Source organism: Diceros bicornis, chromosome 7 (assembly GCF_020826845.1).
Source record: "Diceros bicornis minor isolate mBicDic1 chromosome 7, mDicBic1.mat.cur, whole genome shotgun sequence".
Lineage (NCBI taxonomy): Eukaryota > Metazoa > Chordata > Mammalia > Perissodactyla > Rhinocerotidae > Diceros > Diceros bicornis.
In genome coordinates this window covers 55,773,388-55,792,976 of record NC_080746.1, presented here as the reverse complement: position 1 = coordinate 55,792,976, position 19,589 = coordinate 55,773,388, and the positions used below count along the sequence as shown (strand labels likewise).

General features: G+C 45.6%; 1 protein-coding gene and 2 non-coding genes across 3 annotated transcripts; all 3 read left to right on the top strand.

Annotated features, from left to right (window-relative positions):
- Positions 1-4,565: 4,565 nt before the first annotated feature.
- On the top strand, positions 4,566-10,731 carry RPS3 (ribosomal protein S3). Its single transcript, XM_058545594.1, has 7 exons — positions 4,566-4,645; positions 5,832-5,962; positions 6,507-6,600; positions 7,054-7,148; positions 9,296-9,483; positions 9,956-10,152; positions 10,659-10,731. The coding sequence occupies exons 1-6, from the start codon at positions 4,616-4,618 to the stop codon at positions 10,147-10,149; spliced, it is 732 nt and encodes a 243-aa protein (XP_058401577.1). The 5' UTR covers positions 4,566-4,615; the 3' UTR covers positions 10,150-10,152; positions 10,659-10,731.
- Positions 5,531-5,680, top strand: LOC131409180 (small nucleolar RNA SNORD15). The gene has a single exon (XR_009220860.1). It is a non-coding gene; the product is annotated as a small nucleolar RNA SNORD15 (small nucleolar RNA).
- On the top strand, positions 9,698-9,842 carry LOC131409179 (small nucleolar RNA SNORD15). Its single transcript, XR_009220859.1, has one exon. It is a non-coding gene; the product is annotated as a small nucleolar RNA SNORD15 (small nucleolar RNA).
- Positions 10,732-19,589: the final 8,858 nt, after the last annotated feature.

Sequence of the window (19,589 nt, the reverse complement as noted above, 5' to 3'; positions counted from 1 at the left end):
GGTGTTGTCAGGTAGCGCTATTTCTTGGAGCTCTTTTCATGTGTGTACACAGATCCACCTCAGTCTTTTTAATCACCTTGTCATATCCCATAACCAATTCCCTACTGGGGGAGCTTTTCGGCTGTTTTCAATTTATTTTTTCATTATTACTAATAGTACTTTAATGAGCATTCTTGCACCCACTTCCATTTGTATTTGTATAAGTGTTTTTCTGGAATAGATAAAAGGACTGTATTTGCTGGGCCAAAGGGAATCTACATCTTAAATTATGGTAGGTAGTGTCCAGTCGCCCTCCAAAAGGAAGCCCAATTCACACCCCTCCTACAGTATGAGGATGCTGGTTTTCTCACATCTTTCCATACACTAGATCTTATTTTTATTGTAAGTAGAGGTATCAGAAGTATGAGTCTGGGCTGGCCCAGTGGTGTTGTGGTTAAGTTCACGCACTCCACTCTGGCAGCCGAGGGTTCATGGGTTCGGATCCCGGGTGCAGACCTACACACCACTCATCAAGTATGCTGTGGCAGCATCCCACATACAAAATAGAGGAAGACTGGCACAGATGTTAGCCCAGGGCCAATCTTCCTCAAGCAAAAAGAGGAAGATTGGCAACAGATGTTAGCTCAGGGTGAATCTTCCTTACCAAAAAAAGAAAAACAGAAGTGTGAGTGTTAGCAATGATACAAAAGCAGTGAAAAAAAAATTATTAAAATATTTATTCTGCAGTATTCTATTCATATCCAAAGACTCAGTTCCAGGCCCACCCAGAGTGAGTCACTGCTCAATTTTAATCAAATCAATGAGAACCTGACGACATCATCATGTCTTACTGGGGGCGTTATTATCTAAAGTAAGTGACAACCAAATATGGTCAATATTATCCTAGAACAATAATCCCTTAAGAGGTGCCCTGGTGGAGACGGATGGGCCCTCTCTCCGTGAATCCAGTTCCCTCCAAGACTGGCACAGACCCCTGGTTCTTTGGTTGAACACTAGATAAGTTGTTAGCTTATTCGGAGGTCTTGTAGAAAAAAACATAAATCTTTGAAAATCAGCCCAGCTAGATGCTCAGAGAAGGTCCTCAGGGAAGGCAGACCTAGGCTGCCTGGGAAAGCAGAAGGCCCCTCTGTCCTCCCTCCTCACTCTGAGCCCCAGGGCTCTTGGAGCAGGAAGACAGGCACACCCACCTTCCCTCACACTGTTTAAATTTTCTCTTCTTTTAATAAATAAATAAAATCTTTAAAAAAAAAAAAAAGGGCCGGCCCCATGGCTGAGGGTTAAGTGCACGCTCAGCTGCTGGCGGCCCGGGGTTCAGATCCCGGGCGCACACTGACGCACCGCTTCTCCGGCCATGCTGAGGCTGCGTCCCACATGCAGCAACTAGAAGGATGTGCAGCTATGACATACAACTATCTACTGGGGCTTTGGGCGGAAGAAAATAGAAAATAAAATAAATAAATAAGTAAATAAATAAGTAAATAAATAAATAAATAAATAAAATCTTTAAAATTTTCTCTTCTTTTTTTCCAAGCTCCTCCCGTTGGATCCAGGTAAGTTAAATGCTTTCTATGAGATTCCACTGTACTAGTCTTAAAGTGACTAAATCGTGGTCTACATTCTCTAAAACTGTGGTCTATATTCGTTGAACCAGGGCAAATCACAACTCTGATTTTTAGGAATTCCAGGACAGGACCTGTGTGGCACTCACAGGGCCCAGGCATGGCCTGAGGGTGGCAACAAGGCCATATGTGTTCTCAGACACATGGCCCTCTCTTCACAGTTCCAGGGACACTTCCGTGGCACTGTGGGCTAAACAGATTAGCCCTTGTTTACAGTTTGGATACCACGGCAGAGATTAAGGCTCTCTCACAGGCCCTGCTCTTAATTAGAATTCAGTGTATTGTGACTACTCTTTTTACAGCATTATTTTAAGCCATATAATGTCGTCTTCTTATAATGGTCTTAGATAAAATGAAAGTATCATGATAAAGACAAAGGCTTGCTTCGTGGGCTTTCTCCTGGGACCAGAGGACAATATCCAGGCAGGCAGCCTCCTGGTGTCACTGGGAAAGGACAGCAGATGAGCTACCATGGAGCCTCCAGAGGTGGCATTTACCTCAGAGAACCTGCCATGGTCTGGTCCTCAGCTCTGAGTCTCCTGAACTTGGTTTTGTGAGCATCCCAGGTAAGACATGGCCTTTGCAAGCAAATTCATTTGAACCACGCTACCAAGAACTGATCTAAAACCAGAATCCATGCAGTGATTTGTTTATCAAACTTGTATTGACACTGGGCCTGAGCCAGGCCATGTTCTTGGCTCAGCATCTAATGAACAAAACAGGCTTGGTCTCGGCTCTTACGGAGCTTACAGTCCAGTGGGAGAAACACATGAAGAGGCCATTCCAACCCAGTGAGATGAGTGTTGTGGTTATGGGAGCAACTAGGAGAGGCCCAACCCTGGAGGAAAAGACATATTTAACATGATGGTGGGGAAGGAAAGAGCCAGTAAAGGAAGAATATCATAGGAAAGGGAGGGCATGACCACTGGAGAAAGGTCTCAAGGGAACAGAACTAAACTTGCACCAGAACACATAGAGGAGGGTGACCATGGGCAAGAACAGGGAAGGAGAAAGGAAGGATGACCAAGGACACATACAATTATAGGGTAAATGAGGGGCAGTTCTTGCCTGTACAATCTACTTAGGGGGCAAGGGGTTAGGAGGGAGGTTGACTGCTGAGAGTGAGGGGGAGGCTCTGATTTGACAAAGATTACAATAAGCACCATAGGAGAATGAGGGGCATATCTGAATGAGGAAGTATTCTGGCCCCAGCATGCAAGGCTGGGTGCTCTCTCACAGCACCCACATCCTGAATGAGGGTGTAGACAGGTCAAGTAGACAGATACATCAGGGTTGAGCTTTTAGCAGCCTGACACCACTGAATTAACAGTGATCTGGATGAGGAGGGGAGTGAAGAGCAGAGGGAGAGGACACACAGAGAAAGAGCCTGTTCCCAGGTTCCCCATCTCAGTGACAGTCATCACCAAATATCCACCACTGGAGTCAGAATCCGGACCATCATTCTCAATGCCCCCTCAACCTCAATCTGTCATCGAGATACACTGAGTCCACAGCCTATCCATCTCTTTGGTTCATCCACTTCTTCCCTGGTCCCTCTGCTCAGCTCCCCCCAGAATTCTGTCCACGATTATAGGACAGATCTTTGCATCAGAGTTGTTTTAGTGCTAGGGAAAAGCTCAAATGGCTTCTAGGACCAGACCACAAATGGGCGAAGCTGCCAGGGACTGTGGCACATTGCAAAGCGCTTTTCCATTTACCAGGGAAGGAGAGCACAGTCACGAGGACATGTGGGCCTGGTATTTTGCTAGATCTTTATATATTTTTAAGAATAACCTAAAAGGGTTTTATAGAGAAATTTCCTGATTTTTAAATGCAAGCAAACTATTCAAATTTAAAATAAAATCATTGTTAGAGTGTTTAGTGAAGTGTACTGACATCTGCACTGTACTTTGAAATGCACCAAAAGATGCATTGGTGGGTGGGTGGAGGGATGGATAGATATGTAACGAAGCAAATAGCAAAAATGTTCATTGTAGCAGCTAGGTGATGTGTATACGGATGTGCACTGCACAACTCTTTCAACTTTTCTGTACGCTTGAAAAGTTTCATAATAAAATATGGGGGGAAATTCTTTTAATTGAAAAAGAATTGTGAGCCCATGAGCCACTGCTTTGTGACTTTTGTTACAAGTTGTAACCGACTTTATGAAAGTGGGGTGGGGTAAATGAGTTAATAATATAAAGGGCATAGAACAGTCTGTAGAATACTTAATAAACATTAGATATTATCACTTGGAACGAAGGAAATGGACACAGAATGGAGGAGCTGGGCGCCTAACTGAATTTCACTGAGGGCTTTTGGTGGATTTTCATTACAGTGTAGAGTGGAGGGACCAGGGTTCCATGCTTGTTAAACGCTGTTGCTCTGTGAGCTCAATGCCTGTAATTCCCATCTCTGCACATCACATTCCTCATTTTTTTTTTTTTGTGAGGAAGATCAGCCCTGAGCTAACATCCATGCTAATCCTCCTCCTTTTTTTTTGCTCAGGAAGACCAGCTCTGAGCTAACATCTATTGCCAATCCTCCTCCTTTTTTCCCCAAAGCCCCAGTAGATAGTTGTATGTTACAGTTGCACATCCTTCTAGTTGCTGTATGTGGGACACGGCCTCAGCATGTCCCAGAAACTGTGTCGGTGGGCGCCCAGGGTTCCCAACCCAGGCCGCCAGTAGCAGAGCGCTGCCACTTAACCGCTAAGCCACCAGGCCAGCCCTCTTGCTCTTTTTTAAACCAATGAGAATTGGACTCTAAGCTCCCTTGCAGTTCTGAAGTTCTCACGATCCGCTCCCTTTCCTGTTTCTGCCTACAGGTGTCTCCATCACTTTTCTTCTTCCTTTAATGCTAAGGTAAAAACTACATTTCCCATGAGGGCCCACAGGCGTCGACGTCGCGCAGTTCTTTGTCGTCGCTCCGCGCCCTTTATACCCACTTCCGCCCGAGAGCCACTTCCTTTCCTTTCGGCGGCGCGCGGCGGCAAGATGGCGGTCCAGATTTCCAAGAAGAGGAAGGTGAGACGCTGGGGCCCGGGTCCGTGGGATTGCGGCCTCGCGCAGTTCAGAGGCTTCTCGAGGTGCCGCCGCAAGACCCGCAGCTCCGTGCCCGGCCGTGGGAAGCGGCTTGGGCCGTGTGGCGTCCCCGGGGGCCGCGGATGGTGGTGGATTGAGTGCGGGGCCTGAGCCGGGCGAGCGCAGTGTGGCGGGGAAGGGAAAGACAGATTTCCGCCGGTTCCGGGCGGAGAGCAGACATAAGCACCCGGCGCCGCTTCTGCTCCGGAGAAGGGGCTTGTGAGCATTTACTGGTCAACAAATAAAATTGGTAAAGGCGTTGTATTTGAGGGCACCGTTGTTTTGGGGAGGGAGGTAGCCGTGTACGTATTCTTGCCTTCTTACTAGTCGTGTCTGAGTGCGGCCGTCTGGCCCCAAAGACCGCAGTTGGAGAGGCTACCGACAGTTTCTTACTCCATCCGGGGTCCAAGGAAAAGGGGTGGGCGAGTGGAGGGAGGGGACCTGGGACGAACACTTTCTGAAGTTTAACTTTTCGCATTTCCATGGGAGAGAAACGTGTAAAGTCCATTTGCTTTAGAAACAGGCAGTTTGCCATTTCGTGTGTACATACATCGATGTTAAGATGAAATCCACACGCTTTTGTGAGTTGGGATTTGCCAGCTCTGTAAGACACAGCTACCTTAAGGGAGGCGAGACAACGTGGCTGGGGTTCTTCTGATGGTCCAAGTTGTGTCCACAAGGGAGACTGCTTAACTTCAGTTATTGTCTGTCCTTTTCGCTAGTTTCAAGCGGAGTGTCCCTGCTGTGTGGAATGAATGAGTTGTAAATGTGCTTTTTCGGAGTAGTTTTCTGTGTAGCGTGTTTGCATATAAATGAGTCTTGAAAACCCTTCAATGAAGAGAAGATGACGAGTCTGACTGAAAGTGTCATCTTTGTCCTGGTGGCTCCTATTCCGTGCTGCGTTCTGTGGCACAGTGTTAAGGGTCCTGGGTCAGAGTAACTTCTGAGAGATGACATAGAGGCATTTGTCTGAGAAGGGTTGCTACATTCCTGTTGGAAGGAGGGTAATAGAATTGATGATGGATGATTTGTTGGAGGTGCTGAATTTTGATGAAATTGGCTGAAAGTCTAGGCAGGAGAAAGTGAGCCTGCACCCATGTCGTAATTTTGAATTTTGCTTTTTGGTTAGTTTGTCGCTGATGGCATCTTCAAAGCTGAACTGAACGAGTTTCTCACTCGGGAGCTGGCTGAAGATGGCTACTCTGGAGTTGAGGTCCGAGTGACACCAACCAGGACAGAAATCATCATCTTGGCCACCAGGTAAAAACTTGTTTTCCTGGCTATCACCTATAATTGTTGTATCTACTAAGATGGTTTATTCTGTAAACCTAAGGGGACAGCTAGTGAATTTGGCCTTAGCAAATGGAATTTTTTTCAAACTGCATTTTTTATCCAACTCTAGTTCTTGTCATTCAAAATTTATACTTGTTTGTCAGTTGAATGAGACTTTACTACCAAATATATACAAGATTTAAAGGTATGTCTGGGGGCCAGCCCGGTGGCGCAAGCAGTTAAGTGCACGCGCTCTGCTGCAGTGGCCCGGGGTCCACCGGTTGGGATCCCGGGCGCGCAGTGATACACTGCTTGGCAAGCCATGCTGTGGCGGCATCCCATATAAAGTGGAGAAAGATGGGCACGGATGTTAGCCCTGGGCCAGTCTTCCTCAGCAAAAAAAAAAAAAAAAAAAAAAGGAGGCGTATTGGCAGATGTTAACACAGGGCTGATCTTCCTCACAAAAACAAAAAAAAAGGTATGTCTGGAATTTTTGTGAGAGCTATGAATTGTCCCTTTTTATTTTCTCCAGGACACAGAATGTTCTTGGTGAGAAGGGCCGGCGGATCCGGGAATTGACCGCTGTGGTTCAGAAGAGATTTGGCTTCCCTGAGGGCAGTGTAGAGGTGAGGGATCCTGGCTTGTGCCAGAGGTTACTGTGGACCTGGAAATGGCTCTTTAGGATGGTACTTCTAAAAACCCTTACCATCACCCTGAAGACTTTGTTTATTCATGATTAATGAGTATTACAAATGGATTGGTATTTTGTTGAAGTTCTCTTAATAAGCAGTGGGCTTAATTTTACAGGCCTGTTCTACTCATTTCTTGGTTAAGGGATTTTGCATTCAACTTGGGTATAGTAATGATATGTATGATGGATTGGCTGCCCCATCCGTCTTCTTGGTCTGGCCATAGGAAGAGGTAGGAGTGGAAGGGCAGGAGTGGAGTGGTTCAGCCTCAGTCACAGTGTGTGCTAGGTGTGGATGCTAGAGGTGCTTTAGTGCTTGAGGGATACTGCAGTGATGTGTACAGTGGTGATGGTAACAGGTTTAAGGATGTGCCTTGTTTCCTTCTTAAAGCTTTATGCTGAAAAGGTGGCCACAAGAGGTCTCTGTGCCATTGCCCAGGCAGAGTCTCTGCGTTACAAACTCCTGGGAGGCCTTGCTGTGCGGAGGTAAGTGTCCTGAGACTTTTAATGGTTGTGCCCGTTTTTGTGGATCAGAATATGGTGTGTCTTACATCTTGCTAATTCAGCAAATGAACTCTTTGTACGTGGCAGGCTCTGCTAGTCTCTGAGGTTGGCAATCCATGTCCTTGCTGAACTGACAGTCTAGCAAGGAAGACGAGTGAAAAAACAAGTTTTTTTTTTTTTTTTTTTTTTTTTTTTGTGAGGAGATCAGCCCTGAGCTAACATCCGCCAATCCTCCTCTTTTTTTGCTGAGGAAGACGGCCCTGGGCTAACATCTGTGCCTATCTTCCTCCACTTTATATGGGACGCCGCCACAGCATGGCTTACCAAGCAGTGCGTCGGTGCGCGCCCGGGATCCGAACCAGCGAACCCCGGGCCGCCGCAGCGGAGCGCGCGCACTTAACCGCTTACGCCACCGGGCCGGCCCAAAACAAGTTTTTAAAGAGTGGTCAGTGCTGTAGTGGAGACCTGTTGTGGGTGCTTTGGGAGTAGAACCAAAATAGAGCTCTCTGGGTAGGGGAGGTTAGGCTTCCTCTTGGAGTCATGCAGATCCATCATGTTGACTCCTCTGGGGACTATAGAGAGATAAGACATAGTCCTGATGGGAGAGAGCTTAAAATCTAGTCACTTACCTCCGTAAGCTGTGTGTAGATAGTGAGTAGGATGGGCTGTAAAGGACGTGCGGTGGTTAGATTGGCCCTGGAGCTGTGCCTTCTGAAAAGATTTCAGCAGGCAGTTCTTGGTGCAGTTTGGCTATTTGTGAAGTAATTGGAATGCTTTGCCTGGGTGTTTGGAATTTAGTCAGTACTTAATGCAGAGCCCTGGGAGGTTTTTCAGCAGATTAAGGAAATGATAGCTGCGCTGTAGGCAGACTGACGTGGGGATGGGTGGTTGGCAAGGCTGTAGGCAAGGACGTGTGGAAAAGACTGCTCGCCTAGTTTGAATGCCAGCTACACAACTTTGAACAGTGGTTCTCAAAAGTTTGGTCCCTGGGCTAACATCACTGCCATCATCTGAGGACTTGTTAGAAATAAAAATTCCCAGTCTCCTCCCTAGACCCACTGAAACAGAGTGGGAGTGTAGCCCAGCACTCTGTCTAAACAGGCCCTCCAGGTGGGTTTTGTACACTGAGGTTTGACTTGAAAGTTCTGAGAGCCGAGCAACTTATTGAGCTTCTCTGACCCTTGGATCTCCTATCTCTGAATGGAGATCATCATACCATCTCTTCTCTTCATGAGGGTTAAATGAGGTGATGTGAAAGGGCCTGGGGCATGGTGGTAGGTCTTACGCCTTTCCTTTCCCTGTTGAAAGTGGTGGCTAGCTTTCCAGTTAGTGTCTCGCAGAGTGTAAACTAATGAATGAGTTAGAGAGCATGATATTTTAAGGCTTGCTGTCAATTTTATAGACCTAGAAATGTTTTTCTCCACCACTCTAGTCGAGGCAGCTAGGAGCCTAAATTGATAGTTAGGGTTCCTAATGAACATGAGTGCTGGAGGTTGAAGAATATTTCAGTAATCTATGAAGGGGTCACTCAGCAACTGAAATGTTTCTAGGTTTTTACTGATTGCTTGCCTAATTCAGAAATCCTGAGTTTGCAAAGATGTACTGGACTGGAAGGGCCTGCTCCAGAATGGAGGAGAGGTCGTCACCTTGATAATCGTGAGTTCAGGAGCAGCACAGTTGTCAACTTTAGTTGCACATTAGAATTGCCTAGGCAGTATTTTTTAAATACCTTTGGCTGAACTTTACCACCCCTACCATTTAATTGGCCTGGCCTAGGGCCTAGGCTTCAGGGGGTTTTTGTTTTTGTTTTAATTTTAACTTTTTTTTGTAATTTTATTTTTTTATTTTATTATTCATTTTTATAATTTTAACTTTCTTGATGTGATTCTGATGTGCAGCCAAGGTTGGAAAACACTTGGTTAGAAGGAACTTGGCATGCATTCCCTAAGGAATTAGCCTAAGGTTAGGTGTGATGGGAGGAAGAGAAAGGAACATTGAAGACAATCAGGGCAGATTAATAAGTCTTACTGTTTTGTTTTTTAACGTCATGGGGGTGGGGTGGGGTGGGGTTGAACAGTCCTGTTGTTGATGATAACACAAGCGGATGTCTGTCTCTTGCTTTCCCAAAGGGCCTGCTATGGTGTTCTGCGGTTCATCATGGAGAGTGGAGCCAAAGGCTGCGAGGTCGTGGTGTCTGGGAAACTCCGAGGACAGAGGGCTAAATCCATGAAGTTTGTGGATGGCCTGATGATCCACAGTGGGGACCCTGTTAACTACTACGTTGACACCGCCGTGCGTCATGTGCTGCTCAGACAGGGTGAGCAGCCGGGAGTGCTTGGGGCAAAGGTCCTTAGCGGGTAGATGTGATTTCCATGCATGCCTCAGTGTTTGGGGAATTCACCCTGGGAGTAGTGGAGCATGTTTGTACTCCTTGGGTTGTTGATTAGCTGCATTGAACTGTAAGAAGTGAATTGGCTGAGATCAGTCAGATCTGAGAGTTGGTTTGTCCTTGTCTCAGCCACCGGTGTACCCTTCAGTGATGATACGATGACGAGTCAGAAAGGTCACGTCCTGCTCTTGGTCCTTGTCAGTGCCACGTTCTGTGGTGCTGTGCATGGGTTCCTTTTGCAAAAGTGTCCTGGTCATTGATTGATTAGAGGCATTTGTCTGAGAAGGGACCAGAGCCAGAGGTGCCTGAGTAGCTTACTGTTCTCTCCCCTGTGCTGTATTCTGTTGTGTAGTGGGAGCTGGTGAAACCACAGTTAGATCCTAACTATGGCATCCTCTAGGTGTGCTGGGCATCAAAGTGAAGATCATGCTGCCTTGGGACCCAAGTGGTAAGATTGGCCCTAAGAAGCCCCTGCCTGACCATGTGAGCATTGTGGAACCCAAAGATGAGATACTGCCCACCACCCCCATCTCAGAACAGAAAGGTGGGAAGCCAGAACCGCCTGCCATGCCCCAGCCGGTACCCACAGCATAACAGGTATGTCCATGGGGGCCTCTTGGGGCTGGATAGAACCCTATTCCTTTGTCTCCCTGTTAATACTTGTATCCTGTGCTGTGCTATGCACTTGGTGAATAAAAATTGGGTTACACTTGCTTCTCATGGGAAAACACAGGTTGGAGCCAGGGGCCCGTTTAACCTGGGGTTCTGTTGGGAAAGGTGTTTGCCTTTGGTCTCTTGAAGAAGTTCCTACATTTACCACTATTTGAAATAGGAGTTTTCCTTTATTGTCCTCCTTTACTTGCTCAAAGATTTCAAGGCCCTCTTGCTAGTAGTTAGCTATCTGTTTCAGCAGCCCCCCATAAAGCAGTAACATGAAGCCTCTCCTATGCCCAGCAGCTGTTTTTCTGTTTCTAGGTGTTCTGTGTGTGTTTGTTAATCTTCATGCAAACCCTGAGTGGGAGTGTTTCCCCATTTGGTAAATGAAAGAACCTGGTACTCAGATGAAATTTCTTTTCTTACTGTTGTGCTTTATTTGGTTTCAGGGTCTCCTTGGCAGCTGAATCTGGAGTCTGGATGTTGCTCTATAAAGACCTTTAATAAAATCTTTTTAAAAGATACGATGTGGCCTGACCAGACTCTATGTCCAGTATTCAGATTGAGGGTCATGTCGCCCCATGGGAGCGTTACTTGATTATCTTAGGGCTACCTGGCCCACGATGTTGCTGTGCTTTCCCTGGAATCCTCTTGGTTTCTTTTTTTTTTTTTTTTAATTTTATTTATTTATTTATTTTTCCCCCAAAGCCCCAGTAGATAGTTGTATGTCATAGCTGCACATCCTTCTAGTTGCTGTATGTGGGACGCGGCCTCAGCATGGCCAGAGAAGCAGTGCGTCGGTGCGCGCCCAGGATCCGAACCCAAGCTGCCAGCAGCGGAGCGCGCGCACTTAACCGCTAAGCTACGGGGCCGGCCCCTCTTGGTTTCGACTGAACTTGTCAGGCAAGGGCCAGAACAGGAAGACCCAAGGAGAGCTAAGCAGGAAAATGTCCTGTGGGGGAGTATATCTGGTGACCGTGAAGGCTGATTGCTAACAGGGCCAGCACCTTGATTGACTCACCTGTGGTTCAGGGTTACAGGTTTAGAAGAGGTATATATCTAATGATTTCCTGTATTGCACACAGAATAACAGTGGCTGTCATGTCTTGGGTCATACTGTGCTCTAGGTGTTGTGCTTTACATACATTCTCATTTAATCCTCAGCATCTATAAAGTATAAAGGGTATTTGTGCCATTGATGAGTCTGAGGCTCAGAAGTAAATTGGCCTAAGCATTGTAGAGCTGTGATTAGAATTCACATTTCTCTGTCCTATTCTCAGCCATTATGCTCTAGAAAAGTATAAAGAATGTTTGTTTACAGTTTAATCTGTCATTTTGAAGTGTTTTCCAGTGATGTCTTTTTATAAGAAATTGGGTGCTCTTAGGTGAAACTAGTGAGGGACAGGCTGGCATGAAAATCCTACAAGACTAATTAGAGTGAATTAATGAATTATGTTGGGAGCACACTGACAAATGTATCTCATGTGTCCCTCCTCCCTTTTTAATACAGCCTTTGATGATGTCTGTACAGTCATGCACCACATAACATTTCAGTCAGCGCCATACTGCGTATATGATGGTGGTCCCAGAAGATTTGTACCATGTAGCCTAGGTGTGTAGTAGGCTTTACCATCTAGGTTTGTGTTAGTACACTCGGTGATGATCACACTGACGAAATCACCCAGCATTTCTCAGAATGTATCCCTGTCATTAAGTGACATATGGCTGTACTGACTTTGTCTAGACGGTAACGTCTCACTGTTTTTGTCAGTGTTAATGTAACTGAGACTATGTCTTAGAGACAGTCTCTAGATTCTTCTCTAACCACTGGCATAGCTAATGTGTTATCCATGTAATGTGTTCCAGAGAGTGGATTTGTATATATTGTGGCTAAGAACTGGAGCCTGAATACAAAAATGGTTTTCGCTTCCCCTCACTCTGGGGTGACACATTTCCAGGAATGAGCCCTTTCTCAAGCTAATGCAAGTTTCCTGCGAAGGGCTAATAGGTAGGTGGTTTTGAGCAGACTGGCTAGTGTTGGGTCACCTCATAACTGCACATGGGTAAAGTGAGATTTAAATGCCTTTGAATAAATGATTGTGTGCCTACCCTCCAAATCTAATACAATATAGGCAGCTATTGTGCTGTTGGCTACCCTGGGAGCTGGGTGTGTTTATAAGGTTTTATTTATCCCTTGTGGGTAAAACTATTGGCATTTTGCAGTTTACTGAAAATGTTAGTGTTGGAACTGAGCTCAACTCCTTTATTCCTGGACTTGTGATGCAGTTAGTTGTGAGATTGGTAGTGAAACTAGTTCTAATTTGAGCATCCAGAGTACTGGGTGCTGGAAACAGGTTAAGACAGTCCTGGTCATCTCAAATCTTAGCATCTAGTACTGGCACAGCCAGTAACAGGTATTTGTATATTTGATTAAGTGATCTTTTAAATTTTCCTCATGAGTTTTCTACAAACCTCAATCCACTTAAGAACTGGAAGTCAAGTCTGTGGGATTCCGTAGTGCTGTTAACTTCCCACCAGGAGGTGCTGTAACAGGAATGTCCACCAAAGCAGCAGCTTGGGAAGGAAAAAGTAACTCATGGAAGTAGGACACAGAAAGGTGCAAATTATTAGTGTACCAGTCTACAGCTTGAATTACAAGCACGAACACCCCTGTATAGCCACCATTCAGATCAAGAAAGGGAGAGAGTTTAGGATTTTTTTAAATCTTTATTTCAGAAAACCACACAAGATAAATGTAGGGCTTAGGTGAGCACTCCCTAACCACAGCCCATTGAGAAATGCAAGCTACCCTAGAGGATGTCATCACCGCCACCCGCAGACTCTCCCAGTGAATGAGTTTTCAGCTGTCCTTTTCTTTGTGTCACTCCCTTCAAGTTTGAAGATTCCAGGTGTGAGCATCTGACTGGTCAAGCCTGGTGTCTGGGGGGTAGGGAGAAAGAGCTGGCCCCTTTGCCTTGCACAGTGCCCCCTGTCCCTTCAATAGGTAGGGTGTTGATGCTGGACAGCTAAAACTATGGTGAAATAGCCCTTGGAACCCTGGAAGTGTGGCTGTTGGCAACATGGAAGCAAGTGCCATAGCCTTTCATTGACTTTTCACCAAAAGGCTACTGTCAGGCTCTGAAGTTAGGTTCTGATCATTAGGATTCCTGGCAGCTGGTGATGGGGCTCAAACAGGAGCTGGGAGCTGATTGGCCAGCTTGCCCATCAGGCAAGGAAAAGAGCAGCAGCTGCAATGTGAGAACTTGGGAACAGGCCCAGAGGGCAGCAAGGGTCGGGGACAAGGGGATAGCACTGTCAGTGTGGAGACCCAGGAAGAACAAACTGGGGGGTCAGAGGACAATGGGTAAAGGTTTTAGAGGGGTTTCTGCCCCCAGACAAAATCTGGGCTTGCAGACCTGCTGGAGCCCACAGCAGATGGTGGTCATCTGTGGGGCCTGCTCCTCTCCTCCAGTCAGACAATCCTCCCCACTCCTACCTGGGAAATGAGGCAAAGGCTATGCGGAGGTCAGCCCTGTGGGGGTGGAGGACACCTTTCTCTGCAGAGCACTTGACAAAGGTGAGGTTGTGCTGGAAAAGATGGGCTTTGCAATTAGAGACCTGGGTTCAAATCCTGACACAAGCACTGATGCACTGAGGGTGATTTTGGACCTTTCTGATTCTCAGTTATCTCACAGGGCAAGTTGTGGGAGTTAAAGGAAATCTAAATGCATTTCTCTAGTTTTTATAATTTAGTATATTTGTTTGGAGACATAAAAGAGCCCAGGCCTTCAATCCAGACTGGATTTAAAACCAGGTCCACAATTTAGCAATATGAGCATGGGCACATCAGGTACACATCTCTGCCTCTGTTTGCTCATCTGCATATGGAGTTCTTCACACAGTGCCTGACCCTTAGTAAGGGCTCAGAAAATGCTAGCTGTTGTTACTACCTTAAGCATGTCCTCTTGAAAATGACTGATAGCTAACTTCATGGTAATGGATTCTCCCATCCTAACTGAGGGGGCCGTGCTTTCTGCTTCTACTGGGAAGTGGGCATAGCTGGACAGGTGTCATTAGCCCCATTTTACAGGGGGCGAAGTTGGCCTTTTTCTGTGCCGTGATCCATCCAAGTGATTGTTTCTGAGCTCTGATGTTGCTGTGTATAAATGCAGCTGTTCTGGGCTGGCCCCGTGGCTTAGCGGTCAAGTGTGCGCACTCCACTACTGGCGGCCCGGGTTCAGATCCCGGGCGCGCACCGACGCACCGCTTCTCCGGCCATGCTGAGGCCGCATCCCACATACAGCAACTAGACGGATATGCAACTATGACACACAACTATCTACTGGGGCTTTGGGGGCAAAAAAAAAAAAAAAAAAAAGGAGGAGGATTGGCAATAGATGTTAGCTCAGAGCCGGTCTTCCTCAGCAAAAAGAAGAGGATTAGCATGGATGTTAGCTCAGGGCTGATCTTCCTCAGAAAAAATAAATAAATAAATAAATGCAGCTGTTCTATGTCAGGGCTGTCAACATCAGAGCAGGAAAACATTTAGTTATCCTTGAGAGTCAACACTTTCAACCTCAAAAGATAGTTTTCTTCCTCAGGGATGTGAGATTTTGATATTTTATCTATGAAACAAACCATTTCCCTATTTGTTATTAATCAAAGCTGTATTTATAACTTGGTAAGCAGCATGAGCATGGTGAGAAGATAATTGTTAACATTCCCTGAGCCTGCTGTGAACATCTCATTTAGTCTTCCACATCCCTGTAATGGGCAGATTCCACTGCAGTACTAACCTCATTTCAGAGCAATTTTAACTGTGCAGTACATCCCTGTGTGATTTCTCTCAGGCTTTGGACAGTATTTAGAATATCTCAAGATCCCCATTTCTGATTTGAAAACAAATAACATGAGACTCTAGGTTGGGAACAAGTTGTCTGATCCCAAACCCTCAATTTAAAAAAAAAGATGGAGCCCCAGTAGCTCTGAAATTCAAATAAAACCACGCCTCTGCTGCTCAGTCCTGTATTGTACTAACAGCTCCGCTAACCAGGTGCAGCTGGGCCTTTGTCCACCAAGTGGGAGTACTGCTGTGATGGATTCATCTCTCCCCCACTGCTGGGCCATCGACTGCCCCCATGACCAGCCTGCACCAGGCACCCTTTGTGCAGTGAGCCAGCGGAGCTGGACTCTTTGAATCCTAAATTGCATAGAGAGGGTAGGGCTCCCCTGGCCTTTAATTAAGAACATTTATGCTTTTTAGAGGGCGCGGAAGGGAGACCATAAGCACAGCAAGAGGGCTGCTTTCCTACCTGTCAGAGAAAAGGATCTTGCCCACTGGTTTTACCCTCAATATATCAGGAAAAAGAGTCATCTTTTTCCTGTTTGGGTCCAAGAGGTATCCCACCTTTATATTTTAAGTCATATTACAGATACTTCACAGAAGTAAGAATAAAGGGATAGTGGAAAACAGTTTTATTATAAATTTTAACAAGTATTAACAGCACAAGTCTATACTAAAAACCACTGAGTTGTACCCTTCAAATGGGTGGATTTTATGCTATGTGAATTATATCTCAGTAAAGTTGCCATTCATAGATATATGAAAATATGTAATGTGTATATACACACACACACATATATATGAATTAAAACATAGCAATTTCATATTTTCCTTGTCTCGAAGGTATATGTAGCCAAAATGAGCAACATCCTTTGAATGCAATGAAATGCTCCTTAACTGCTGTGTGTGAAGCTGGAACATACTCATCTTGTAACTACTGATTTCAGATTTCTAATGGTCTCTAGCTTATCATTGCTTCTGGGACTTTTGTTTGTTTTCTTTTGCACTTGTCAACACACAATATTTTAAAAATTTTTAATGGCTCATAATTTTGTTGAAGACAGGACAGGCACTTTCTTTGCTTCATAATTTTAAAACATTTTCTTTTTTAGATTTATAAAGATCAATTCAAATGACCAAATCAATGAATTTTTAAAAATTTCTACAGCATCTATTTCCCTCTAATCGCCTGTGTACACAACTGCCTTCAGCATTTCTCCACTTATGAACTGTAACAAACTGTATCAAGTAAATTTTAGGGCATAGGCATCATAAAAGATGAATATTGTCACATCACCTTTTAGCAAAACAGGATGGTCCAGGTTTTTGTCTTAAAATATTGTGTGATGAAATCCTTCCTGTTGAATGACTTAACTAAATAATGACTTAACTTAAAATACCATATTTCCTTTCTGTCTTTAGAAATATATTGTTCACTCACCAATTCTTGAGTTTGAGAAAGACTAGAACATTCATTTTCTGATTTGTCTAATAAGTGTGAAATGTTCTCTGTCAAGTTTCTTTTCTTATTGTTATGAGTAGAAAATGAAAAATCCCTTAATTCTCAACCAATGTCTCTGGATTTCTTTTGTACCTTCTTGAAAGATGATATATACAATACTTTGGGAAATGCAATATGGAAACTGAAGGATCATATAATAGTGATGGTTTATTTCATTATTGCATCTTCTAGGCAATACCATCATTCTTCCATTTTCTTATCATCTTGTTTGGCATAGTTGGGAATAATTGATGAATAAGATGAAATAATTTTTAGGATAATGAAACAGCAAAGTTTTTCAATATATAGGGAAAATAAGTTCATCAAGATCTCATAATGTATTTTAGATTTATAAATGAGACCATATGGTGATTATAAAATAGAATAAGTTTCATTCTATTTTTTAAAAAAATAAGTTAATTTTCTCATCGTTCTTGAAGCCCATTAGAAAGAATAACAGTTTAGTCCTTATAAATAGTTAGAGCTGCTCAAAGAAACTTAAAAACTAAATTTGGGTCCAATGGTTTCTGAAGGTATACCAAGACTTAAGTCTCTGTTCTCAGCTGGGGAGAGGATGGCAATCCTGTGTGGCTAAGGGGTCAGTGCTCAGGACTTGGGGTCTGGCCTCCCGCTGAATGGTAACAGTCCCTCCCATTCAGCAGGCAGCTTGGGGGAGAGGCCAAAGAGCAGAGGACTAGGAGCCAGGGAGACCCTCCATATATGGTCTCTCAATCTAACCAGTAGTCCTAGGAAATTAGCACACATGGGGTGCCACTTGCTTGTGTTCCTGTGAGCCTCACACACCAGGGACATGAACCATGTTTCCACTTATCCAGTTGGAGGCCCACAAAGACAGGGACAATATCCCATTGGGCTGGATTTCCCATGGTGGAAGTGATACATCTCCTACCTCTAAACAACTCCTGGGCTGCCCTCAACACTGTTTTCTTAGGTTAGCAGAGCCTAGGTGAGGCCACATGGAAAGAGCAGGCTTTGGAGATAGCTGGACCCAGGTTGGAATCCTGGCTCTGCCACCACTCACCCACCAGCCCAGTGACCTTAGTAAGCAAGTCACTTCACAACTCTGAGTCTCTGTTTGCCCATTTGTAAAGGGGAGGGGGCAATTGTACCTACCTCACAGGTATTATGAGATAGAAATCCAGGAAACTTTGATTTAGTGTATTCGGGGGGTGGGGAGGGGAGGCGCAGGTTTGTTCCAGGCACTGGGGGATACAAGAGATGAAGCTGACACCTTTCCTGCCTCAGAGGGCATCCTATGGGTGTGTCAGGGGAGACTAAAGACATCACACATAAAGGCCTGGCCATATGTCAGGTGATGGAAGAGGGGCAGATAAGGAAGGGGCACAAGGGGAGAGGTCAGCTCCAGGGTGGAGATGTCGAGTCGGCCCAGGCAGACTGCAGGAAAGGGCATCGGCACTTGCACGAAAAAGCGTTGAGGGCACGAATGGTCATCGTAGGGGAAATGGAGCAGTCTGCTTGGCACACAGGAAGTACCCAGCCCAGGTGAGGCCACCATGTCCTTGGAGAGAGCTTGCTCTAGATTTGCCCCTACTTTTCCACTTGGGCTCTTGCAGGGGTAGGCAAGCAATATGGCACCTTCTAAGCTTTGTCCTGGGTGTTATCTGTGGGGTGGGGGCAGAGAGGCTCTGAGGGGCTGGGCCTCTACCCCAAACCCCTCCCCCTTCTGCCATTATCAGTTGTGTCCAGATGGTGACAGGCTCCCTAATCTGGGATAATCGGAGGGTAGGAGCTCAGCTGGGACCTGGACCTTTGTGCTGGGCTATGACGGGCCAGCCCCAGCTGGAGAGACCCTGCACACAGGGCCCTGGGGCTTTGGAAGATGGGAGGGGTGTGGGGCTGGCCTTGTGCTGGAGGGGATGACAGGTGCAGAGGACAGCTCTTAAAAAGGCAATCTGAGTGCAAATGAAGGGGAGCCCCAGCTGGGGTCTGGCCAGCCCCTTAGGCCTCAGAAACAGAGGCACAGAACCTGAACCGCTGGGCCTCTGCCTCGCAGAATCTGTCTCTCCCCTCTGAGCTCACCCCTCCTTACCCAGCAGTTTTATGTTCTGTCCCTAGAGCCCGAGGCCAACCTGGGTACGTATAATGGCATCAGGGTTTGTGCCCCCTGTTGACGTTGGGGATCCAGGTGCAGAGCCTGGCTGGCTGGGTTCTCAGGCTTGTGGCTCTGGCACCTGCCACCCTGGGCCCGCAGTTTGCTGCGAGCCTCCACCCCAAGGCTACCTAGGTTTGTTGTATTTTGTTTCAGCTTCTTTCTTGTGTGGAGGAGTCCTACCTGGGCCCTGGCTTCCAGCAGTGAGCCGTTTTGGATCCTGTTTCTAAGGCCTTCCTCCCAGAGTCTAAACCCCAGAGCTCAAGCTTCTGCCTTCCTCACAGGAATTTTCCTCACAGAATTTTGTATTCTCTCGTTTCTGCTCCTCGATATGTTTGGTTTCTTATAAGCTATGCCTCTGTCGTTTCAGTTGTCTGGCTTTTCATTTTCTCTGTCCTTGCTAGGTGTTTGAATTGGAGAGGGTGGTTTAGAAAGAACCATCCTGACCAGGAGTGCCTCATAGATTCTGAAGCTTCATGAAATCTTAAGAGTCACAGACTCTGCCACATGCTAAGTACGTGGCCTTTGGCGAATTCTCATCTTTTTAAGGCAGTTCCTTCTCTGTAAGATACTGATATTAATAACTAGCTCACTAAAAAAAAAAAATAAAAAGTGCTGATAATCTGAAATTGAAGGATCATTATTACCTATGGGAGGAGTGTGGGAAGGGGTGGGTTTGGGAATAGACAGGGTCCTACAAAGGCATTTGTAACCACCTATTTCTTAAGCTAGGTAGTGGGAACACAGATATTTTATTATTCTTAACTATACAAAAATATATACTTTTTTGTTTTAATGTTGTATTCTGTATCTTTATTAGCTTCAGAAAGTTTGAGGAATTTTGCTTTTTGTTTTGTTTTTGTGAGGAAGATTAGCCCTGAGCTAACCTCTGTTGCCAATCCTCC